Source organism: Pan troglodytes, chromosome 10 (genome assembly GCF_028858775.2).
Source record: "Pan troglodytes isolate AG18354 chromosome 10, NHGRI_mPanTro3-v2.0_pri, whole genome shotgun sequence".
Lineage (NCBI taxonomy): Eukaryota > Metazoa > Chordata > Mammalia > Primates > Hominidae > Pan > Pan troglodytes.
In genome coordinates, this window is record NC_072408.2 from 104,358,997 (window position 1) to 104,386,228 (window position 27,232).

Here is a 27,232-nt window from a genome sequence, read left to right on the forward strand (position 1 = left end):
AATGTCGGGCTCCATCTCGGACCTACTGAATCAAAATCTGCATTTTAGCAAGATCTCCAGGTGATATACAGGATCATTAAAGTTAGAGAAGTCCTGGTATACAGGATAAGTCTTACCAATTGCTGTATAGACCTATGTTCACTTCATGGATAACATTTGCTCTGGAAAAGAAAAATTAACCAGTAGAGAGGGCCAGGTAACTGTTCATAACCTAGAGCTGTGATTGGCCACCTAATAGTGTCTAAAATTATGATGCTGACAATGACACTGCTGCTGCTGTGGATAACACCCATTGTCAGGTGTTTCCAAGTGTTAGCCATTTTGTCTAATATGTCAACTAATCTGTTTAACTATCATCTACCTCCTGAGTTTTATGCTCTTTTACAGACAAGACAATTGAGGCAACAGGTTGCCTAGGATCACCACCCCCTTGTAAATACAAGCATTCTGAGGGCTAGCCTCAGGTATGCCCAAGGTAGAGTCTGTGACTGGGAGCTGAACTTTTTAAAAGTAAGCCAGACTATTTGTTTCAAATAGGAAGAAACTATGACACTTGAAAGCTTCCTATGAAGTTGTCAATTGAAATTTGTTTAGATAATATTTGTAATGAGCAATGTGTTCTCCAATTTGCAAATTTGAAAAGATAAGGAAAGCCTTCTGTTTTAAGCTCATATCACATGTTCAGGCTATCAGATCACAATTTATTATGTATTATGTGCCATGTGGCATCTTAAGCCCCATTAGAGGCCCTTAGCCCTGGGCATTCTACTGGCATCTAAAGGATGCCTTGAGAGTGAGCTGCTTTTCTGAGGACCAATATTTGTACATTTGTAACATGGGGAAAGGACTCCTTACTTGAAATGGCTTTAGAATTGTAGAGAACATAGAAATGCGGTTGGTCTCTTGTGTGCTAAATTAAATCCTTTTAAAGGAAGACATCATTTGAGGAAGGAGATGCAGGAATACCAACATTTTGATGTTTATTGGGTGACAAAAATCAACTCAATCAACAAATGGTTTTGAAAATAGCATTGAAATGTGAATTGGAAGCAAAAGGTAGTGAGGTCCTGTTATGGTGCAGAAAAACAATGCTGTGTGTACTGCTGCTCAACTAGGTAGGCATTAGCGGGTGGATCATGGCCACTAGCATGGGAAAGGGAAGAGTTTTTATAAATGAACTAGAATAGACTGCATATTCAAGTAGGAATAATGACTTTTTTTAAAAGTTACTACATTTGTTCCTGGTTTAAAAGGAGAGCTACATATATAACATAAATTCATACAACCTCAAAGGATATACTGTGAAGATTAGTTTCTTCTCCTCTTCTGTCCCCAGACCCAAGTTTCCCTACTGACACAACCAGTGTGTGCAGCTCCTTGTATATTTTTCAGAACTATCCTCTAAATACCTCATAAAGAGTTATGAAATATCTTCATAAATATACAGTATATGCAAAATCCTTGTTAAACAAAAGGATAATATACCAGGGGCCCCTAATCCCCTGGCCACAAACCAGAGCACAGGTCTGTAACCTGTTAGGAGCCAGGCTGCACAGCAGCAAGTGTGTGGCCTGCAAGTGAGAGAAGCTTCATCTGTATTTACAGCCACTCAAAATCACTTGCATTACAACCTGAACTTCGCCTCCTGTCAGATCAGTGGTGGCATTAGATTCTCATAGCAGTGCGAACCCTGTTGTGAACTGTGCGTGCGAGGGATCTGGGTTGTGCACTCCTTATGAGAATCTAATGCCTGATGATCTGTCACTGTCCCCATCACCCTCAGATGGGACCATCTAGTTGCAGGCAAACAAGCTCAGGGCTCCCACTGATTCTACATTATGGTGAGTTGTATAATTATTTCATTATATATTATGATGTAATAATAATAGATATAAAGTGCACAATAAATGTAATGCGCTTGAATCATCCTGAAACCATCCCCCACCCCACTTCCGGTCCATGGAAAAATTATCATCTGTGCAACTGGTCCCTGGTGCCAAAAATGTTGGAGACAGCTATAATATACAATACCCATTGTTCTGCACCATTCTTCTTTTCCTTAAAATGTATCATAGAAGTACTTTCATATTGGTACTCCTACTTATACTTTATTCATTTTAATGGCTCCATGGCATTCTACAGTATGAATATAACATACTTTATTTAACCAGTTACCTTTGGTGACTTTTTAGATTAGTCTCAGTCTTTTGCTGTCATAAATAGTGCTGCAACTATGATCCTTGTCCATGTATTATCAAGCATATGTGACTATATAGATGTCCAGGTCTTCACATTCAAAGTCCTGATTTATTTTTACTAAAACTGTCTAAGCAATGGGGAAAAAATAACCAAGTAGCATAGGAGGAAGGGTAATAATAATAATTGAAAATAATATTTGCTATGTGGTAATTTATAAGTATACATTTAATTCTTAAAAATATAGAGGAAGCTATTTATTACTATTATTATTGTGGTTGTTATTACTGATTTGAGTGAGAAAGCTAGGATATGAATTCACCCAAGATGCTTGTCTTTGGATCCCTTGCTCTTGTTTGCTACACTGTACTGTTTCTTGGTGATTCTGTTGCTACTTTGGCAATGAGAGTGCATTTATTGGATATCTACCATGTGCTAAGCCGATGACATGTGTTAGTCACAGTCTTCATGATAGCACCATGAGATGTTGTTGTTGTTGTTTAACAGATTCTTGGTAAGGTTTACTAACTTGCCCAAAGTCCCAGAGCTAGTAAGCAAGGAGCTAGGAATGGCCTGGAAGCAGGATGTCTGACACTTGTGACTCACGACAGAGAAGGGAGTTTCAGGTATTGATTCTACATCTAACAGGCTGGAAGGCAGAAATAAAACTAATATACATATGAGGCTTAATTAAATGTATTGAAGTGATAAGAGGGATAGGAAGGGCTGTCACAAGGACCAACGGAAGACAGTTGGTGGGGCACAAAGATAAAAGCATCTGCAGGCCAGGCGCGGTGGCTCACGCCTGTAATCCCAGCACTTTGGGAGGCCGAGGCGGGCGGATCACGAGGTCAGGAGATCGAGACCATCCTGGCTAACACGGTGAAACCCCGTCTCTACTAAAAATACAAAAATTAGCCGGGCGTGGTAGCGGGCGCCTGTAGTCCCAGCTACTCGGGAGGCTGAGGCAGGAGAATGGCGTGAACCCGGGAGGCGGAGCTTGCAGTGAGCCGAGATCGCGCCACTGCACTCCAGCCTGGGCGACAGAGCGAGACTCCGTCTCAAAAAAAAAAAAAAAAAAAAAGCGTCTGTAGCAGAGAGGAGCCATGTGGATCCAGAATGCACTCTTCTCTATGGAGAATGTTTCCAAATCTAGATTGCTTTGTTCTCACCAACTGCTTCAACCGTTAAAACATTCCACACCTGTACATTGCATGTATACCTTCAACAACCCATTGTCATTAGAATGGCAGCAATTAGAATGGAACATGTGGTGCTTGCATGTCCTAGAGAAAGAACAGCCTTAGGTGACTGCTCCGAGTTGGACTTCGTGGCCACAGGGAGCAGAAATCAGCAAGTGCCCCGCATTAGAAAATAAAAGTAAGAGTGCTGAGAAAAGTAAGAGTGCTGAGATTCTTCAAGGCAATGCCAATTTCTCCAGGTCAGCTTATCCTATTTTAATCTGTTTCCAGCAGTTCTGCATCTTTGTAGGTATGCCATAAGCAGCCATAAAAAAGGCAAAATTGTACGATCTACAGGTCTAGTAAAATTATAAGTCATGTAGGTCTTATAGAAATTATAATTTTAACTGAAGTCCTCCATATCTATTGTTTTATTATTATTGCTGTTACTATTTTATAAATCCATTTTACTATCTAGACCATGTTTCTGTGTTTGGTTTCTTAGGTTTTGAATACTGAGTTTTCCTGTTTCAGAGTACCTCATTTAATGCAGTGAAGTTCTGGTAATATTTCACAGAAAAAAATAAAAGGTGTAGCACAAATATGTCAGAATTATTTATATGATGGTTATAATAAAAAATAATAACTAAGATATATAATGAGTTTTCCTGTAGGTCAGAAAATATGCCGAGTTTTATATACATTAACTGGTTTAATATTAAGAACCTGTGAGGTAAGTATTACAATTATTATTGTTGTTCCCATTTTACAGATGGAGTCTTTGATTCTACATTTTGAGATTAACAATTAGAGTGGCATTAAAGCAAACTTTTGTAAAAGAAGAAAATACTTTCTAATTCTACAAAACATATTTTCGATTTTAACACTTCTCCATCCAGTCTTTCTTCAAATATACTCAGTAATCAATATATGTACAATTTTGTATTCTGCTTTTTAAATTCAGTATAGTCATAAAAAGTTGGTTTTATCAGTCTTTCTTATTACCATATAATGACTGCCTATGATTAATTGCCAAATTTATTTCTTGATTTCCTTCTTTGGAGACATTGTTTCCATTCTTTCTTATAGATACTATTGCAATGAAAAAACATTGTGTACATAGCATTATTTTATTCTCTGGGCATTTCCTAGGAAACTGTCCCCTCTTCCACTCAAAGAGTAAAGATCTTTCTGACTCATTCTAACTCCCTGAGTCAAAGTCATTTCCATAGGAACAAATAGTGAATATTATTAATGCTTATTTTAAAATCTTAAGAGAAATGTCTACTTTGAACTCTTTAGGAATAAACTCTTTTCAGTATTGTAAAGATATAAGTTTGAATACATATGTCATTAATATATGGGTAATCCATATAAAGCCTAAAGAGTGAATTTTTGCATCATTTAATTTTAAAAGTAAGTGAGTGGGCTGAGGATGATGATATATGCAAGGTAAGTATTTATTCTTCATCGACATGTATTTCTTGAGAAACGGCTATGTGCCAGGCTGTACAGCAGTTGCCAAGGCTATGATAATGGATGGGATAGAAACAGCTTATTTCCAAATAGGGCATCACTGAAAGTCATATCACAGATTCTTTGTCCTTGACGTTGTGCCACAACACACTCTTGTCCTGATATTTCTGATTTTTTTGTTCTTTTGCTTTTATGGAATCTGACTCATTTCTTACTATCAGCCCAAGACACAAAGGATAAAGAGTATCTTACTCTCAGCAAGATATCTGTATCTATATAGATATAGATATATAATTTCTAAGAATTTCTGAAATCATATTTTCTCCCTCCCATGCCAGTTCTGGTGGGACTTTAGAAACCTTTTTGTCTTCCCAGGATGAAAACACCTTGCTCTGTAGTTTTAGGAATCCCTAAATCATCTCATCCTCATTTTTATATCTTAGGTTGCATCTAAATACATTTATCAGTTTATCTTTGCAGCACTTTAAGCTAAACAGAGATTTTGGGCCCTCCATGGCAGGAGTGTTCTCATGTAAAAATAAAATGTATTTTAGGATATGTGTCATGAATTATTAATATAGTGCACCACAACTGCAGTTTTCACAGAGAGAGATAAAACATTTTGTGTTGTGTTCGGCAGCCAAATATACACAATTCTTAGGTAAAATCAACTTCAGAATCACCTTTTAACTTTTCCCTAAATTTCCCCATCCCAGAAAGACCTACTAATTTATTGATAAATATAACTTTATTACTTTATGATATAGAATTCTCTTTCAAATTCTGCTGTGCAAACTTTTTATTTTGTTGATACTCAAACATTTTGGTGGTAATTCTTTGGTAAAAATTGCATCAAGATAACGGCTTACCATGTAGATCAAGCCCTTTGCTCCTCCATTGGACGCTACGCTCTGAAAAATATTGTTACATCATTTTGTAGGAATGCTTCTACGCATTACCTAATATATATTGAGATTTCAGTAAATTCATGATGCATGTGTTGTGTATATCAATCGATCAGTAGATACACACTAATATATGATTTCTGTAGACAGACTTTTTGAAGGAAAAATTTGTATTAAAATGTAATTGTATCTTCCCCCAGCTTAAATTTGTATGTTATTTTTAGCTGACATGCCTAAATTAGTTTTCTAATGTTATTATATAAAAATATGATTTGAACTTTTAGCAAAGATAAGTTTCAGGAATTGGAATTTATAGAGTATTCGTCTTCATGAAAAAGGGATAGATGGAGATAATTTCATAATGTCAGAATACTGATTCCACAGGTTGACTCGGGCTACCTCGTTGTAAAGCTGGCTCTGCTGGGTAACAGTTGACTCATAGGCATCACCAACATAGCACAGAGGTAGAGAAGAAAATATTAATACAAGGGCATCTGAAAAAAGGAGCTGTGATCAATTTTCTAAAACTTTCCTTAAATTTCTAATATCCTGTAGCCTTAACATTGGGATTGCAGTCCTCCCTGTTGCAACTTAGCACATACCCTACTGTCTGAACTCAAAACCCTAGGAACTACTGTCTGAGATCTGAATGTATTCTTGGTTCCAAATCAATCTTGTCACTCCTCGGAAAGCAATGCAAGATAATAAGTAGTATTCACCTGATTGCTTTCCTGCTCCAAGACAGCTGGTGACGCATGTCTTCCTGATAACCAGGAGTTTCAGATCTAAGGCAGGGATAAAGGGAAACTGGAAGCTCTCGGAATCTAAATGTGACAGTCGATGGCTGAGGAGAGGGTCAGAAGGAATAGAATCTGTGACACGTATGAGAAAGGAACAAAATTTATCTGCTCTGGTTGCAATGATTAGATGTCTGTTTGTCTGGCTTTCCTTGCAGTGGGTGACTGATCGTACCCGCCAGCTGGCTAATGTCATAATTAACAAAGTTGCTACTACATCTGCAAAGTTTAATCGAAAAATTTGCCAGTGATATGATGGCATTGTCACAGAGATCACAAGGGACACGGAGTCGACTTTTGCTCAAAGTGGAACGACAGAGCTGTGTAGGCAAGATGAGAAATTGTGAACTTGTTCGGCCAAAGGTATGTTTCTTTCATAATTCCACATCCTAGGTTTTCTTATTAAGATTTTTGTTTGATGGTTCATGGGTTCTTTTTTTGTTTCTTGACCGAAATGATTCAGAAAAAGATCTGTATGCTTTTCGGGCATTTATAGCATATTCTCTGAAAGCTTTTTTTTTTTTTTTCCTAAATCTGTAAATTCATAATATAACTAAACAGCTTTTCATGATGAAAATGGAATATAAAGCAATATTTTCTCTGTTGAGTCTAACTAATCTTTATCAGTTTTCAGAATAAGTATTTGGTAACAAATATCAATGGGACATTTATATTGTGTAGCGTTGGATTTATTTTGCTCAACAATGTAAAAGCCGTTGCTCTGCTATTTTCTATTGTGTCAACTAGTTCTGGGAAAGGAAAAAAAAGCAAAGTGTAGTTATAGAATATGTAGAGGTTCTATTTTCGTTTCAAGACATGCTCAAAGGAAAGCTAAGGTCTTGACTTAAGTCGCACAACATAATTGGGGCTTTTTAAAACAACATTTATAAAGACGACTATCTCTTGAAATTATGTTCTATTTTCCAGGGCCAGTCTGGTCATAGACTATTTACGTGTATTTTCTTTTTACTGTGATTTGCTTTGCTTGATTGAATATTTAAGATTTGAGGAGTTTCCCAAATGATAGTCTTCCTGTATTGCTAATTAATGAGCGTGAATATTGATGAGGAAGGGCATGTGCCTGTGTGTATGTGGCTGTGCACTTAATCTAAGTACAAAGAGGGAGGAAGAGGTCTCAAAAAATATGCAGAAGGCAAGTTTGGGTTATTTATGCTGTGTCACACCACCATTACAATATCAAGGCAATCAATTTGCAATATAATCGGGGACGTATATTAAGGTTCTTTCCCTCCATGGTTATCTGGGCCACTATATCATGGCAAAATGCAATAATTTGTCTTTTGCCCATTACTATTGTCTTTTGTGTTAATAGCAGTTTTTAAATGTTATGAAATTACATTTTGGAAACAAATTTTGCACAGCATATCTATTTTAATAAGCTCATTTAAACTTTCTCATGGTTTTATTTCTAATCATGGGAGACTAGACATTATCAATATATTCATTTTAAAATTTGACAATCACGTTTTATATTCTCAAATAAAAATGAATCATTTTATGGCATTATGAATTTTAAAGCCTTTCAGTGTCCAGATAATTTTAGACACTGTTTATCAAAATTTTGGTGGAAATTTGACTTAACAGATTTCTAGTCTTCACTAAAATTTAATTTCATCAGTAAGAAAAACTGAAAGTGGAGATTTAAATCATTATTTTATTATATTCTGGACACCATGTTTACAGAAGAATGTTTTTCTTTTAATAACTATCTTTTTGTTTCTCTTTTGTTTCCTTAACTTTGATTCCCCACCCCTAGCCCAATGTCTGGCACATAATAGGCATTCAGTAGGTATTTATCAAATGAATGAATCAATGAATCTAAATATTTCGTCTGTTATTCAAAGGTGGTTAACATTTGCTTCCTCCAAATCAGTAAGTTTTGTATGCAGTAAACATTGTGAATAGAAATAAGTAGGTGAATAGAAATAAGTAGATGAATAGAAATAAGTAGATGACAATTACAGACAATAGGGAGGATTAAGTTCCTAAAGTCATATATTGTTATTTTAACCTAAACCACCATAATATTTTGTGTAATTGAGATTTGGTATTGTCAGAACTCTGTTGGAGTATTGAAGGTCTATGAGGATTAGAAAGTGCCCAGAAAGTGGTTCACAGCTGATGTCCCGTTTTTGTTTTTGTTTTTTTTTAAACAGGATTATCTCCTGAGATGTGTAGAAATGAACTCTTGTCAGAGTTTCAAAGGAATTAATGTTTTTTGGTAAAATGTGCTAATGTAAAGAGTGAGAAGATTAGTGATACATAATGAAAGCAATGCATTCTTTCACATGGAAATGGGAATATAATAAATGTCCTGCAGGTGATTGGGGCTGTAGCAATTTTATTGAAGATTAAAGTTTGATTGACCTTTGTTAGGGTGATTAACCCTTCTGAAATTAAAAGCCAGAGCTGAATTATTCTGCTCAATTTAAATGCAAACATCGAGCAGGTCGTATGTCATTCAAATAATAATAAGAAGAAAATCTTCCTATTTTAATTTTCATTTTTGCACTTCTGAGTGGTATGCTGCTTTAGAAGGACCATAGCTCTCGCAAAAGCATTCTGGTGGCAGAGAATATACAATAACGTTACAGATAATTGGGAGCATATAGGAAGAGTCCCAAGCACTACTGCCTGCATTCGAAATCTCAAAACCACCATCCCAGCAAAAGCAGGGAGCATGAAGCCAATCTCTGTACACTGAAAATGCATGCTCCCAATAGAAAAACAACCTAGGGATGTCCTGAAGGGGTTAGGAATAAATGACAATGACATCTTTATTCTAGTTCAGTGCCAACCACCGAAATTGCATATCATATCCATGTTAAATCTACATGATGTCTCCTGGAAATGCGTGCTTTTTGGTACAGTTGCTTATGAAGCAGTTTCTACAAGTTGATTATTTCTGATGTCTGGAATTTCATTCTCCATGATCTCTGGTAGTTTCTGAATATATTCGGTATTTTCATTAAGTTCAAAAATGCTGTAGGAGAAGCTAACTAATTATTTGCAATGCCATTTAATGGTTTAGTTTTATTTTTCTCTGTTAAATTTTCTAAGCCTTGGTGAAAAGTTGTGTATTCAGATTTCTTCAAAAAACTGTTTCCATTTTTCGTATCATGTTAATTTTGTTTAGTTCTAAGTCAGTGAATATTTTTAGTCTTAGGTCCCACCACATAGTGAATGTGTCTGCCTTTTATGTATCTGTGAACTATTAAAATGATAATAAAGGTTCTCTTCCTTCCATATGTAATTTATTTCTCTTTTTTCATCAAAGAATTCACTCTGAATCTGTCAAGGTAGAAAAGTCCAAGGCATTATAGTGTAAAAATTAAGAAGCCTGAGGTGCTATAGTTTATTTTTGCACAAGCTTTTCATGTATTCTTTTAACATCCTTCTGAAAGGTAGGCTTCTACTCCAAGCCTGTGAAGAAAGTCAAAGATGAAAAACTTGTGATAGAGTGACTGAGATTATTCAGCTGGCAAAGTCACTCTGGCATCCTCCAGAGAGCTGGATAATACCTTGAAGCATAGATTAATAATATGTTTAACTAAGATCTGTTTGTTGTAAGGATAATTTCCTAATTCTTAATTGTGGGACAAGTGTTCAACCATAAATTGTAAACAAATACGTTGTTCTGTACCTTGTCTGATAAAGTGTAGGTTATCAGCTTTAGCTTCAGTACATTGAGTTGTCAAACTTTAAAAAATTCAGTTGTTTCATAATACTTGTTTTCTTATCAAAGATAATTTTAACTAAAAGATAAACATGACCACTAACTTATATCTCTAAAATAAGCAATATTAGTTCTTCAGACATAATTTAATTATCTTCTCTAATTTAGATTAATCTTATTTTACCTCTTAAGAGAACTAAATGAAAATAATCTTCAGTATTAAAATTTGTTATAAATACAACATTCTCTAAAGCACAAAAAGCTAATGTGCTGAACTACTGATAGCATCCTTCTCTACATTGTCATTAATTATTAGCAGTCTTTTTATTAAAGAAAATCATGGGTTTGGAAGGTGAAATTCATATTGTCTCAGCGTAGAAAAAAGTGTTGGTGAAAGAGCAAAGGAAAATAAGATTATACTTTGCTAAATCCCAGATCCAGTAATTTATTTTGCTTCAGTGTGCTTCGAAGACATTTTATTTCTTTATGTTGCCTTTGTTTTCTATCAATCGGTTTCCACCTAATCCACCCAGTCCCAGCCCTGACATTTTCTCTTATAGCTGTGAAATAACATTCTTTGCTATGAATAAGCCAAGATTAATCCATTTGATATTTTATAGACTGCATATTTCAGCTGGAGCGTTTCTGTTTAAAAAGCAGACTGTTTTAAAAAGTGACCAATGGTGTTGTTTTATTTGTTGTGCATTGTTTATGAGTCAGCAATTTAATTTAATTTTACAGAAATTTAGAGTAGATGTACTATAAGCGATTTTATTCTTCTGGACTAAGGAGAGATAGCAAGTGGCAGACTCAAGGATTTTCTAGGTTTTTTTAAAAAAATTATTCATAGTAAAAAAGTAGTCACATGAATTTTTCAAGATTATCCTCTTTAACAGACAATAATTCTAAAATAAAATTATTTGGTTAATAATGGTCAATGGAATTACTTCTTGTAATTTGTTTAATAAAATCATAAAAAATGCTCTAGAAACAATAAGTGTCCCAATGTTAACTTTCCAACTTAATTGGGAAGATTAGTTTTCTAGGACTAGTTTTCAAGTGAGTTGGAAGGTGACCTAATATAGCGTAGTGGTCTGTGGCCTATTTGATACAATTTACGCTATTTGTATTAAAATTATCATACTATCTCTGTGTATTACTTTGGAATCAGAGAACTTCATAAAAAGATACTTTTAACTCAAATGCCTTCAGCATTAGCATTTCTGGAGCCATCATTGACTAACCTTTATTCAGTTTCAACAAGCCTTTATTAAGCACCTACTATGTTTCAGGTACTCCCCCCAATCCAGTGAGGTGAGCCTATGAGCCATGTTGTATAAACAAGAAACTCACACTCAGATTGGCAAAGGTTTTACCTGAAGTCAGATAGCTAGTCAGTGGCACAGCCTGGTTTAGGAGCTGGTGAAGCCTTTCCTTCACCAAAGCTGTCTTTGGGATAATCATAGCATTCCACTTTGCTAAAACTTGGAGACTATGAGAACAGGATTCTTGCAAGATGAATTTAAACCATTTCCACAGAAAAAGGAATTTACTAAAACTCAGGAACTACGATGAGGTAATTAATTCTGTACTGATTCACTCTAGAGGAAGTATGAGAAGAGGGAGTTTAGAGTGCTTTGAGTAATACACTGGGTCACCCATGCAGTGAACATTACTCAGTGGGCTTATTTCATAGACAGAAGACATTTTCCTCCCCAAATATTAATAGTTTAGTTCATTGAAAACCAATCATTAGGCTTTTTTAAAAATTGTCTTTAAAATGTTTGTGCTTACCTATCTTTCTTTAAGATTCATAAATAATTATGTTTAACGGAATTTTAAAGTCAGAGGCATCTGTCCTACCTCATATGGTTTCTTTGGTGTGAGCAGTTTGACAACCTGTTGATAAATGTGTCTCTGTATTTTATAATTCCTGCTCTTGAAACTGAGTATAAGTCTGTTAGATGTCTATGCTGTCAGGAATTGCCCAATTGTTTATGACAAATGCATTTAAAGGAATATGTGGAAAAAATATTTTTGATAAATATCAAAAAATAAATATAGAAGTACAGCATTGCTGCAATGTGAGGAAAAAACATGCAAAATAATTGAAAAAAACTTTTTTTCTCCTTTTCTTACTTATGAGAATAAAAGAATTAACTTGAGTTATGCAAAAAGTAAACTTCTGCAAAATTAGACCAGGTGGTTCCAAAAATTTGGGATTGACACATTCATTTTCACTTGGTGATTTCATCAACCTTCTCATTGTTGACTCTTTTGGTTTGTAAACTCTCTGAAGTTGACACAGAGAAGTGTGGTCAGTCTAAATCCATCTCTATATTTATCCGCAGGGCCTAGAAGAGATGCTGATATGTGGTAGAGAGTGAGGAAGTGTTTGTCGACTTGTACTGAAAGTGACTATTACCATTAAGATAAAAGTAGGGACACTGAGCCCAGTACTTCATTATAAAGGCCTGGTGTTTACACTAAGAAATAAACCTAAGCTTCAAAGTCTGAAGGAGGAAAAAGAAGTAGAAATTTGTGAGTGTGTATATTATACACAAATAATCTCCATGCTAGATTATTCTTATATCTACTTCAGATGCTTTTTAAAATGATCCAGGTTTCTTTACTTTAGCTTTAACTTATGCCCATAAATCTCCCCTTAGCCAGAACTTGTTGGTCACTAGTTAGCCACTTATTACTTCACAACAATGAAACTAGTTTTTCTGAACCGATTAAAATATTTAATCAAAATGATCAGTTTGGTTTATGTTTGGAGAGAGAGAGAGGAAAAACAACTTAGAGTCTTCATTTTGAAAATGAATGAAAAAGCAACTAAAGGGCATTGTGTAGAATCAGAGAAGTTGAAGAATATTTGCAGGAAAATAAATTGCTATTGTGATTCTAATTACAAATGAAAGTGTTTTGTAGCAGAGAAAATTAAAGTGTGTAATAAAATAAGACATACTGAGAGAATCTTCCCTAAGAGATGCTAGACAAGATGGAAGATCAAGTTTGACCAAAATCCTTTCTAATTATATAAATACTTTAGAATTCATTAACCATTTGAGTCCTGCTTGATGATTAAACCCTTAGGCAGATGTGAATCAACTTTACTATGTGGAAACATTGAGGAAAACATTTATAAAAAATATGATCCAATTTCTGAAAATACAGGCCAATTAAAGACTGAGATTTAATTTAGGAATTTTACTCTGTCTGCATGATGTATATATTAATGATGATTTCTCTTGTCTCATTCTTTATCTTCACGAGCAAAAGGAGATTTTTACTCATTGACATATTATTGAAGAATCTCGCTTTTTTGCAAAATTACACATTTTTTTGCATAAATGTGCCTAATTACCTGAATTCAGTTTTGATTAGCAGTGTTAATTGATGCAGCTGTGGATGGTATCTGTTTACCCAAATTACCATGTGCAAACAGCAATATGTCTGGAAGTGAATATGCTAAACTGAAAATACTAATTAGGTAAGACAGATTGTTATTCAAGTCACATCATGGAGCTTTCTAATGAAAGCCTGGATGTGTCAGGGTTTCATGATATTCAGACAGAAATGTCTATATTACATATGATTTCTAAATTTAATTCATAAGAACAGATGGGATGTCAGCCAGGGTTCTTCTGCCTTATTCTGGTATTAATGTGAATATTTTACTCAACTGGAGATATATTCATGTGTTTTTTTGTGGGAAACTCATTATGTGCTTTGACAATATGCCAGCCCTGTACATCCAGACACATCTATTTCTTGATCAATATATTTGAAGATTATATCCACCTACCATCCCAAAGATGAAGATGGATAAGCCATCTTGCAAGCTTAATCACATCAGCTGGTTAATTTAATCAAATCAAATAATAGAAAGGTTAGTTAAACAGGCAGCTTAACTGAGTAATATTTTATGGATGTTTTCCTTTTGCACCCCCCAAAAATAATAATAAAGGTTTGATCCTAGGATTGTTAAGAATCAGTGAGCAATTCACAGGACTGAAAGGTGAATTCTCATTGCCTTCAGGTTGTTTTGAATCTTTAATCATTTAAAAATGGATGGCAAAACAGTGCTTATTTTCTAGTGCCCGGTTTTAAAGTGTTAACAGCCTTTTTTGTCTTTGGTTTCCATTACCTTTGTCCTAATGCATGACCTGCTTTGCTTAAGGTTTTTCTTGAAAGAAAGCGTTAATCTTTACTTTCTGCTGTGGCACTCAGAACTCATTAATGGCAGTGTAAGTTAGAGGTATCTGAAGCTTAGAGTACAAATCCTGCACATCAGATAGTGAAGAAATAATGGACCCATCTTTCCTTTCCCAAGAGGCTAAACAACTGTGCTTAATGCATAATAAGTCTCCTCTTCCCAAAGCCTGTGAAAATAAGGCCTCTTTACTCAACCTTAAGAGTTTAAGATCCCTATTAGATATTTTAAGATGCCACGAGCTAAATGGGGGTGATTTTCATGATGCAAATTTGAACATAATTATAGTTTGGCACATTTAATTTAGGTTTAAGTGAGAATCATAATTACCAAAAATTGAATTATTTCAATTATGCTAATTTCTATCCCCAAAGTTTTGTGTAATTTGGGTTCACTAAAACAGGTTTAGATCCTGCAGAATTACAATGGAGTCTCATACTAAAAATAAAAAATTTGTGAAAATGATTCACAAATGATTCACAGCTAGTTACATCTTAGGTACAGAAATGTTGACATACTGTTAACTGGCCCAGGAAAACCGGAGGGGCTGGGAATGGCTTACATCAAAAATAGAAAAATGGGCATTATGAGTTAACTGTTTGGGCCATTTGATTACCATTTTCTACATCAATACTAATTTTAACATATTATTGCTATCTGCTGTCTAATCAATGAAGCTAATTTCAGTATTTTAAAAATAAAATTTGTGTGCATTACAGTTATGATTAATAGTACACTATCAGAAAAAAGAATACTGTAGTCACCTTCAGAATTATCTTGCCTTGGATTATCACTTAAAAGCATTAGGCCTTTCAAAGGTGCTTAATGTAAAATTCCTTAATTCTTGGAGATGAAGAATTGGAAAGTTTCATTTTCCTGTGGCTGAAGGTAGCTTGCTTGGTAAATGCTCCATGGACAGTGCAAGAGAGTTCTTTGTTACAGAACCAAAGGGTATGTGTATGTAACTGTGTGTGCACATACATTCATAAAATCGCCTAACCATTGAATTCAGACACTAGATTTGGCCAACCAGTTTGATTTGTCAGGTATGTTTCTTTCTGAGTTCACTAAGGCAACTGCTAAATAAACCCAAGTCTGCTTTTACAGCACAGACAAAGGAAGAAAATTCCTTCCTAAAAGTACAGCAATCTATTCTAAACAAAACGATGCCTGGGCACTTTTTGCTATCATGAGATTATCTAAATATTTTAGTAAAGTTTTGTTTTGTTTTAACCTGCATGTGGAGATGTGAACGTGTTTTGTGTAAGACTCTTGACACACATGAGCATTTCTACATTTTAACTTTAAAATGGGAAAACAGGTCAGTGATGTCAAATCGGAACCAGGGTTATGAAATTTTATCAGACATTTCAATGAATTGTCTTTAGGCAAATCACCCAACCTCAGTGTGCAAATTAGTTAATTTTAAGAATAAATATAGCTATCTTTCTGACTTATTAAGGATTTATCATTTGTGCCCAAGGTTCAACAGATCTGTAAATGAAGTGTGTGAATCTTGTCTTTGAACTCTAATTGGCATGTGAGGGAGGCAGGTCTGACTGAGTTAAAGGCTGAAGGACTTAATCCTTTGAAGAAATTTTGATTTAGTTTTATTACCTCTAAGTATTGCTAATGTATTCTAAAATTAATTTGACTCTGACTGCTTGGCGTATCCTGATTTCCTTTCCAAAGGATAGATCGTAGGCGCATTGAGGGAAATCTATTTCTTTGTTAACCTTCTGTCTAACCACAGTCACAGCTTTACCACTGAGTAGTGTAGTGGTGTGCACACAGTAGGGACACTTGAAGTCTAAGAGAGTGAACAGTGGTTACCATGAATAAAAACTATGACCATTAACTGTCAATCACCTATATTTCACGATCAGTGTGTTACCTGGCCCAGGGCCATAAACCCCTGAAGACATTTTAAAAAATTTAAAGCTCCTGTTTTTGAAAAAGATGTATATTTTTGGTTGGTTTATCGTCTGACCGAAGGAACTCTATAACATTTCACAAAGAATGGAATTCATTTGAACTTGTTCCCTGAAAAGTATAGCACATGGATTAACACACACTTGGATTAATGCAAATTTCAGACAAATCGGACTTGAATTGCTAAGCAAAGCTTGTAGATGGGCAGACCTAAATTCAAATTTTGCCTTTGTCATTTGCTAGCAATGTGACTAGGAGGCATTTTCCTAGATCTTTTGGGCCCTAGTTTACCCATTTGGAAAGAAGAGAAAATAATACCTATTTATAGTGGTGTTGTGAATGAACTATATAATGTATATAAATGCCTTAACCCAATGCCTAACGTCAAGTTTATACTCAGTAAATAATAACTATAATTACTGCATAAAGTACAGTAGCTCTGTGTTAGAAACCAACAGAGGCAATTAGAGAAGGTTTTAAAATCTGGCATTCATTAATTTACTTAAACTTCTAAGCAGTAAAATTTCCAATCACTGTGAGTGTATCCATAGATTAGATAGATAAATAGATAGAGAGATAGATATAGATATAGATATAGATAGATACACAAGTCCTTTTTGTCCCAGGTGTATATATATATGTGTGTTTTGTACACATATATCATTTATGTAAGGACAAAATTAAATATCTGGCTTACTGAAAGTATATAGTACATACGCTTCTGGCTTTCTTATTTTCTAACAATTTCTAACAGTTATACAACACTTCATAGCTCAAAAATAACTCTATACACATTACCATATTTGATTTTCACAGCAGCAAGACAAGACAAGTGATATTGCATTCATTTTCTATAAAGTACACGGAGATGTTAAGTGATTTACCTGGTATTACTTCAGTGAAAACAGGAAAGATGAAGGTAGGAGAATATACTTGGAATCCTCTTCTGGACTGTTTGGAAAAACAAGGTAATAATACTGTTTTTCCACGGAATATTGGCAAACAAAAATGTCTTAAGTGAATAATACTACATTTAACTATAGGGCACAGAAATGAGTATATTAAGAAATCCAGGTTTCAAAAGGTGGATAGAATTAGTTTCTCCTCGGTAAACATTTATTAAGATACCCTGACTCACTGCCTTCCTTCAACAGTTAAACATTCTCATTTCCACTCTTATTAATAGGGCTTGTATGAAAATGGAGTGGGCGAGTTAGAAAAGCTGGAACCAGGAACTTAGATCTCCCTCAGGCTCAGACAAAAGCTCAGAGATCTAAACATGGTAAAATGTCTAGAGATTTCTTAAGAAATTAGCACATGGAGGCAGATTTAAAAAAAAAAAAAGAAAAAGAAAAAGAAGATTCTTCCTTTCCTTTTTATAAGTTTTATATAGGAAACAGAAAATGACCCAAGGAAGCCATTGGATTAAAGTATTTTACTGATTTAACAATTATCTTACAAATACCTTCTGTATGTCAGCTATTGAAAAGGCACTATAGGAACATAAAACGTGCAAGGCACAATGTCTTCCAGGATCCTAAATAACTATCCTTATTATTATAATAATTACTATATGCTTATTGCAACAAAGATATCATTAACAGATAAATTATTTGTCTTTTAAATTCTGTGGATATTAAGAAACACATTCATTCATGTATTCCTTCAACAAGCATTTATTCCTTTTTGCACTGGGTAGTGGAATATGAAAGTGGGCTTGGAAGTCAGGTAGCCTGAGTTTAGATCTTTGGTTCTCCACTAATTAGAGGTGGGGACAATTATATGAATGTTAGCTTCCATGTCTATAAAATTGAGTTGATCATAAGATTGATATGAGAATTATGATTTGCAAGGTACTGCCCCTTGTGCATGGCATACACAAGAACTACTCTATTATCATTATTATGCTTCTCCACTCAAGGGATATACAAGTAGTTGGGGAGTGAAATAAACACACCTGAAGCAACTAGATAATTTTAATATGGCATGGAAATCATTGTAATCTCACTTGGCCTGGACTCTACAGGTGCTGATGAATTTAGAAACAGGAAAGGACTTCTCGAAAAAGAGAAAATAATACCAAAAATGTTTTCTGTACAGTGTGGTGTCTAGATCTAGCCATGTCTTTGTTCAATATATACAGCCTGATGAACACCTCCACTGTTAATTTAGAAACCTACAACATCTGTGCAATTTAAATAGGACCAGAGCCCAAACCCCAAAACACATAGAATATGATTTCCTATTCAGTGTGGTTGAATAGGACCACATCCATCTCTGGGGCTTTGATTCATGAACTACACGGCCCTAATTGACATGGGGTTGTTGCCTTTTCAGATAGCACGCATGGCAGAGTTTCGGTGTATTTGGACTTATTCAGGGTTCTTACATCCAGAAAGTCCAAATTAGATTTTTGTCATTAGCTTGTCAAGCTTCTCTTAAGTCCACTTAATGAGGTCTGCAGTGGAATGTCTTTTATGTTCTGTGGCCTTTATGCTTAGTCTCAGCTACTCTCAACTGTGGCTGAGAAGTTAATGAAGTTACCACAGTGTTCACTTGAGGTCTGCTGCTTTTGAAAACACACCTCGTATGTGTTTGGGTATTTAAATTCTGTTTTCTAGCTTTTAGGGTTTATATCCTCGTGGTGCATTCAAGTGCTATGGAAATAAGACCAGATGGATGTGACAACCAGCCATTCGGGAAATTACATACACATTACATTTTAAAAAACCAGTGTACATATGTCTATCTGGATGTGCTCATATGCTGGATTATTTTTGTTGCATCCAAATGGTTGGGATTTCAGTGAAGCAGTTACTTAGAATGTCAGCACGAGCATTCCTTCCAGGAGGAAAGCAGGGCCTGCACCAAGCCTTTTTGTCAAAAACAGTCGAACGTGGGGACAGAGTAAAGGCCATTCTGCATTTCTCTACCTCCTTTTAGTTTTTTCCATAGTTCTCATCACTACAAGACTTTATACCATAGAGTTGTTGGTTGTCTATCATCCCTCTAGAAAGTAAATGCTATAAGGACTGGCAATTTTTCTGCCCTGTTTAATACTTTAGTGTTTGGCACATAATGAGCGCTCTATATATGATAATGAATACATTCACAATCACTGGGATAATGAAATCATATTTAATTCCCTTCCCTTTGTGCTGAAGCTGGCATAATATGGAGGTTTTCTTTTGTCTCTTAAATGATGTGCGTATGACTATGAATAATGCTCCTGCTGCTGTCTAACATTTATGTAACGTTTACTATATGCCAGACACTGTTCTCAGTACTTTACATCTAATTCTGACAAACCTTTGAGGTGGGGGCTGCTATTCTCCCTTTTTTATGAATGGAAAATGGAAGCACAAATCCTACCTGAAAGAGCCAGGATTCAAACTCACCGGTATGATCTTCTACATCTCATGTTGTTAAAATGTGGCTTCTGGGGTTTGAAAATAAATCATCTCAGGAATGCATCCATCATTTTGGTAAGCAAAGAAAGCTATCCTATAACCATGATCTCTTAGTTTTGTGCTATTCTTAAATATGCAATTCAGTTTAGCCCAGTGGTGCAAAGATAATTATTCCCATTTTACTCTAAGAAGTAGGAATCTGTAGAGTTATTCACTTTTCCTATTTTGTATTATATCTCTTCAGTGATTTGCCTACCTCCTTGCCCTTCTATCAAAAAGAAAGAAGAGGAGACTAGAAGACTAATGCTATAAATAAACACTCCAGGTTTTGATGCTAGTTAGAATATTGCATTAACAAGCCCAAAGCATATTGTCAAACTAAATGGAAAAATTGGTATTGGGGATTTTATCTTGGCTTACTCATGGTTACTCAAGTTCATTCTTACTAAAACATATTGTGATAGAATAATCAGATTTAGATTTGAAGTTAAGACATATTATATAACTTTTAGTAACAATTGTGCCTGCCCAGTTGGGTTTGGTTAGCCTGATAGTAAAAATTAGTTTGTAATCCTCAGCAGAGAACCCACATGATAGTGTAGGCTTTGTCTTAGGTTAGTGCCAGAATTGTAAATTCCTTAAAAACTGGTGAAAATCAACTCTAGACACATACGTAATCAGAGAGTGGACAGTATGTACAATGTAATGGCTCAGTCTTCAGAAGAATGGCACAATTTTCAGGGGTGTATTTGTGTACTGGGGGAATCGAGTTCCATAGCCAGAGATGGTACCATACCTTCGCTAGAATTGTAAATTATGTTCATTACCTATCAATTTCCTTGAAACCTTTCCTATTGTCCTTCCACACAGCAATATTATTTTATCAACTAATTTCTCTGCAATCTACTCCAATCAGTCCAGATGGTCAAATCAATTTTCTTGTATCTCTTTTTCTCCTGAATTAATCAGTCCAATGAAATCCCATTAAAAAGTCACATGACTTTTTGGGGGTTTATATAATCCTGTTGATTCCTGCTATATAATATGTATTTGTTACCTAATATGATAGAATATCAATTTCTGCCCCCACTAACAGAATAAGATGATTCATGCAAAATGCTTAGCAGTACTAAGTACAGGGTAAAAAATTCCAATAAATGACGTCTATTAATAGGCATCTATTATTTGTAAACATATTCAATACGTTGGAAGAGAACTAAAGAGAATCATTTTTCACAAGACCTTTTGGATGTGCCCATGGTTTTTCCCATTCTGGGTCAGAGCAACAAAATCACATTTACATTAAATTACACTCTTGCACTTCAGGCTCTCTCTAGTCAATTTCCTCATATTTTTCCTTTCATATACTGCATTATGAAGGCAACTGGTACTCAACTAGCAACCATCATCATCACCATCATCATCACCATGATAACTATATCTCCCCAAAATAGTACCAACATTTATGGAGTAGTTTATAATGCACCTTTACATATGTTTTCTTCTTTCCACAGTCCGCAGTGGTTGACATTGCGAGTATAGAGGGAACATCATGGAGCTGGTGAGGGACAGATCTAAGATTAAGAGTCTGACTCTTAGATGTCCTTCACAATGATAAATAAGAGATTTGTGGGATTATTAATGCTGTGGATAATTTTGAATAAACCCTGCAGACATGTCCCACCCTCAGAGAGCAATTTTTTTAAAACTAATCAGTCATTGAGCTTGACCTTAAGGAATGTGAATATTCTCTCCTGTATCTCTTCTTCTATCACCTTCAGTTAGCATCTTTGGAAAGCACTCTCAGTTTTTGGCTTCCAGTTACTCCCAAGCTTTTCTAGCAAGTAGAAATGCAAACAGATAATCACGGGATAGGGCTAGGGATATTTGAGTTTTCATTAGGACTATAAAATTTCAAGGGCAGAAATATGGCAGGTTATGGGATTGGATGAGGAAAAAATCCTAGGGATGAGCAAGTTCTAGTCTTATTTCTAACACTGCAGGTTACCTATGACTCCACGTAAATATGTCTAACAGCTTTAGAATGGAAGAAGAGATGGATAGGGCACACTTTTTACAAATTACTCGTGTCACTGGATGGGATGAGAAATGGGAATATGCCAGTTTCTTATGTAAACGACAGTTCATCAAGTGACATAAACACTTCAGATAACAGGAAGGATTTACCTGCTGGTGCAATTTTGAGTGTTTAGTCACCATTGGCACAAAAAGAAAGTAGGAACTGTTAAGAGGATGACTTAAGTAGAGCTGAAGGAGATACGCCTCAATCATTATTACCATCAACTATTGTTATTTTTTTATGGTATATCCTAAATTTGGTAATTTGGTTGTCATTATCCTTGAAGGGCTTTTATCTGAGGTGCATTGCTATTTTTGAGGACTTTTAATTTTTCCCTGTCACTGACAATATTTGAAAAATACTGCTTTTTTATGGAGAGATCTAATCTTTCACATCTATGTTTTAAATCAAGGAAATGGGCTGGGTGTGGTGGCTTACACCTGTAATTCCAATACTTTGGGAGGCCAAAGTGGGTGGATCACTTGAGGTCAGGAGTTTGAGACCAGCCTGGCCAACATGGTGAAACCCCATCTCTACTAAAGTTACAAAAATTAGCCAGGCATGGTGGCACACACCTCTAATCCCAGCTACTTGGGAGGCTGAGGCAGGAGAACTGCTTGAACCTGGAAGGTGGAGGTTGCAGTGAACCGAGATCTCACCACTGCACTCCAGCCTGGGTGACAGAGCAAGACTCCATCTTGAAAGAAAATAATAATAAAAAAATCAAGGAAATGTTGATGCCAAAGTAAATTTTGTGACTATTTTATGGTAGTGGAAGGTGAAAAAAAATTCTTAATTGACAAATTAAGATTGTATATATTTATCATGTACAATATGATGTTCTGAAATATGTGTCTGTACATGGGGAGTGGTTCAAGGAAGCTAATTAACATATACATTATCTCACATACTTATCTTTTTTGTATGTGATGAGAACACTTAAAATCTACTCTTAGTGATTTTTCAGGCATACAATTAACTATAGTCACCGTATTGTACAGTAGGTCTCTTGGACTAATTCCTTCTGTCTAACTGAAATTTTGTATCCTTTGCCCAACATCTCTCCAACCTCTCACCCTCTCCAGCTCCTGGTAACCACCATTTTTCTCTATCTTTCTATGAGTTAAACTTTTGTAGATTCCACATATAAGTGAGATCACACAGTGTTTGTCTTTCTGTGCCTGGCTTATTTCACTTATTTCATTTCACATGAAATAGCCCGGCATAGAAAGATTGAACAGGAGGTCAACTGGAGGATGACCTCCAGTTCAATCTATGTTGCTGCAAATGACAGGACTTTATTCTTTTTTTATCACTAAATAATAATAATAATATAATAATAATATGTATATATAACATCTACACTATGTATGCGTATCACATTTTCTTTATCCATTCATCTGTTGATGAACACTTAGGCTGATTCTTCATCTTGGCTGTTGTGAATAATGCTACAATGAACATGGGAATGCAGATATCTCTTTGACTCTTTGACATATGAATTTTATTTCCTTTGGACAAATACCCAGTAGTGGGATTGCTGGATTATATTACAGTTTTATGTTTAATATTTTGAGGAATCTTCATACTGTTTTCCATAATGGCTATACTAATATACATTCTAACCAATGGTGTGAGAGGATTCCCCTTTCTACACATCCAAAACAACCCTTGTTGTCTTTTGTCTTTCTGATAATAGCCACTATAACAAGTTGAGGTGATATCTGATTGTAGTTTTAATTTGCATTTGTCTGGTAATTAGTGATGTTGAGCCTCTTTTCATATACCTGTTGGCCATTCATCTGTCTTCTTTTGAGAAATGTCTATTCAGGTGCTTTGCTCAATTTTAAATCAGATTATTTGTTTTCTTGCTACTGAGTTGTTTGAGTTCTTTATATATTTTGGATATTAGCCCCTTATCACATGTATAGTTTGCAAATAGTTTCTGCCATTCTGTAGGTTTTCTCTTCATTTTGTTGATTATTTCCTTTGCTGTGCACAAGCTTTTTAGTTTGATGTATTCTCATTTGTCTATTTTTGCTCTTGTTGCCTGTGCCTTGGGGTCACATTTTTAAAAAATTTATTACCTACACCAATGTCATGGAGCTTTTCCCTTATGTTCTAATCTAGTAGTTCTACATTTTCTGTTCTTACATTTAAGTCTTTAACCTATTTTGAATTGATTTTTGTATATAGTTTGAAATAAGAGCCTACTTTCATTCTTCTCCATGTGAATGTTCAGTTTCCTTGACATTTCTTAAAGAGACTGTTCTTTTCTCATTATGTAGTCCTGACACCTCTGTCAAAAATAAATTGACCATAAATGGGTGGGTTTATTTCTGGTCACTCTATTCTATTCCATTGGTCTATGCATTTGTTTTTACGCTAGACCTGTGCTGTTTTGATTACTATAGCTTTGTAGTATATTTTGAAGTCAAGTAGTGTGATGCTTCCAGCCTTGTTCTTTTTTGCTTAAGATTGCTTTGGCTATTCACAGTCTTTTGTGGTTCCATACAAATTTTAGGATTTTTTTCTGTTTCTGTAAAAATGCCATTGGAATTTTGATAGGGATTGCTTTGAATCTGTAGATCATGAATATTTTAACAATATTAATTCTTTCAATCCATGAACATGGGCTATCTATTTTAATTTCGTTCATCAATGTCTTATAGTTTTCAGTGTGTAGGTTTTTCACCTCCTTGGTTAAATTTATTCCTGAGTATTTTATTTATAGTTATTATAAAGGGGATTTTTAAAAATTTCTTTTTCAGATAGTTTATTATTAGTTTATAGAAGTACTGCTAATTTTTATATGGTAACTTTGTATTCTGCAGATTTACTGAATTTGTTTATTAGCTATAGCAGGTTTTTTTGTAAAATCTTTAGGGTTTTCTATAAATAAGATCATGTCTGTAAACAGGGACAATTTAACTTCTTCCTTCCAATTTGGATGCAGAAAACATATTTTGATCACTTAAAAAAACAAATGGAGAAAAGTCTAGCAATTGAATTTTTAAAATAAATAATGGAGATTGACTTGAAAAGGTTTATTTTCATTTTATCCCTTGCAATAGATATTTTTTCAAGCTCTAACATACACTAAGATCTGACAGCAGAAACTTTTGAAAGAATGATTTGAGAACATCAACAAAACAAAAAGATCTGAGAGTTTGCAGGAAGTCTGGCCTTACTATTTCCTACTACGCACCCTGGGTGGTTTTGAACTCTGAGAGAGACTATGAAACATATATATCTGCACATCATTAGCGTTCAAACAAGGTTCCATAAGAAGTTGAAATCTCCTTAAGGGAACATTGGTAGAACTTCAAGTCCTTTATAGTTTTCAGAAAAGAGTATGTTTTATCGTACCAAATCACTGGCAGAGAGTTAAGAATATACATTTTGTATAAATATATATTCACTTAATTCATCAAACAGAATCTTTTCTTTTATAGCCAAAAGAGCCATTCTCAGAGAGCATATGGGCAATCAAAATATTCTCAAAGCCTGAAAGCCAAAAGTAGCTTTTGGTTTATTTACTGGGGTATGTCTTTCTAAACATTCTTTTTAAAATTAGCCCGAAAGGGCAATAAATTAGGCCTCTCTTAGGCCTGAGTGAATAAGAAAGATGAGGATTAAAGGACATTCAGCAAGGATGCCATTCACATGGTGTCTGTCTCAAGGGGTAGACCCAATGTGGTAAGTTTAAACAGGAAAAAGTAAACATAGAACCATTACTCTGTTCATGCAGAGCAGTCAAAACTTTCTCAGCAACATGCTTTTCACAAACTCAATGAGGCAGCACGGTTGTCAAGAAAATATATCCCTGAAGGTTTTTCTGTCTTAGTTTTTCCCCTGTTCCAACGTCTTTACTATCTGTCAGCAGAGTCTGAGATACTGATGAGAAATCATAAACATTAAAGAAATAGGTGGGTCAATTTTGATAGAAATGGAACTGTTGACATATAAGCAGGTGTTCATTAATGAAGGGTAGGTTCAAGACCAGTGCTCCACAGAAAGAGAACAAAGTGAAATAACCCAAGTTTGATTTTCAAATACCTATAGAATTCGGTATTTTGTAATAAATGTTTTATTTCCCGTTTTATATGCCAAGAGGCCAAAACATACAATGTTTGTTAAGTAATTAGTATCAATCAAAAGTTTAAAGTTAAAAACAAGTGGAGAATATCAAATGGTATCATTGGTGAGGCACCCTTTCTCAGTGTTCTAAATATTGTATTGACAGCCATTAAAAATAAATATATAGCACTCTGGGAGGCCGAGGCAGTCGGATCACCTGAGGTCGGGAGTTCGAGACCAGGCTGACCAACATGGAGAAACCCCATCTCTACTAAAAATACAAAAATTAGCTGGGTGTGATAGCACATGCCTGTAGTCCCAGCTACTTGGGAGACTGAGGCAGGAGAATCACTTGAACCTGGGAGGCAGAGGTTGCGGTGAGCCAAGATCATGCCATCGCACTCCAGCTTGGCCAACAAGAGTGAAACTCTGTCTCAAATAAATAAATAAATAAATAAATAATAAAAATATTAAAAGGACTGAAATAATGTCCATAGTGTCCAGATATAGGAATATTGTATTTCAACAATCCAACATGAACTTGCTGAGGGAATTCACCTGTGTCAGGTAATTTAAGATGTAGTTAGCAAATTCTCACTTTCCTGGAATCACATAAAACATTCATAGATTCCTGTCAGTAATTGCAAAGTTAAATTTAAATTCCCATTCCTGGCTCCATAAGATAAAATATTTCTGTAGGATCTCTATTTTCTCGACTTTATTATTCTTAGTGCAATTGGAACTATTTTGCAATCCCGTGCCACTATGGATCTAGAACATAGCATCATATTTTGTGGTATCTCTCCTTCATAATTGTCTTTGGAGCCATATATTCATGCACATACATGCAAAATGCAAAAGGGAAAGTATTTGGCTTTTCTAGAATTGCAAATTTATGGAGTCTTTATAATGTCATTGATCCATTCATCCAGGTGAATAGAGCACTGACTCTGTTCCAGGTAGCTTACATATATAACCTCTAATTGTCGCAACTCAGAAAAGTGGACAACATTATCACTATTTCGTAGAAGAGAACACTTAACTAATTGTGTCAAATCAACTTTTCTGAAGTTACTCAGATTGGACCTTTAAATGAGGCTGACTCCAAAGACCATATTCTTTCTACAACACCACAATATGCTCTCTTGCTATCTTGAGAGGCTCTACCAATTTAAATAGAAAAAGCATTAATGGCATTCATGATTCATTGTTTTTTTTTTTTAAAAAAAGACCAAGTTCTGTTTCATTTTCCACTAAAC

General features: G+C 35.0%; 1 protein-coding gene across 14 annotated transcripts in view; it reads left to right on the forward strand.

Annotated features, from left to right (window-relative positions):
- Positions 1-27,232, forward strand: part of LOC134807503 (uncharacterized) — a 162,736-nt gene that overhangs the window by 92,679 nt on the left and 42,825 nt on the right. For 9 of the 14 annotated variants that reach the window (XR_010148131.1, XR_010148129.1, XM_063786000.1 and 6 more), the window contains one exon: positions 6,714-6,918. Coding sequence is in view for 9 of the 14 variants with exons in the window: in XM_063786000.1 (XP_063642070.1) it covers positions 6,808-6,918 (111 nt within the window). In the remaining 5 variants the exon portion in view is untranslated. Of the gene's footprint in view, positions 1-6,713; positions 6,919-17,219; positions 17,372-27,232 lie in introns of all 14 variants that reach the window. The other 5 variants (XR_010148128.1, XM_063786007.1, XM_063786008.1 and 2 more) reach the window with 2 other exon arrangements.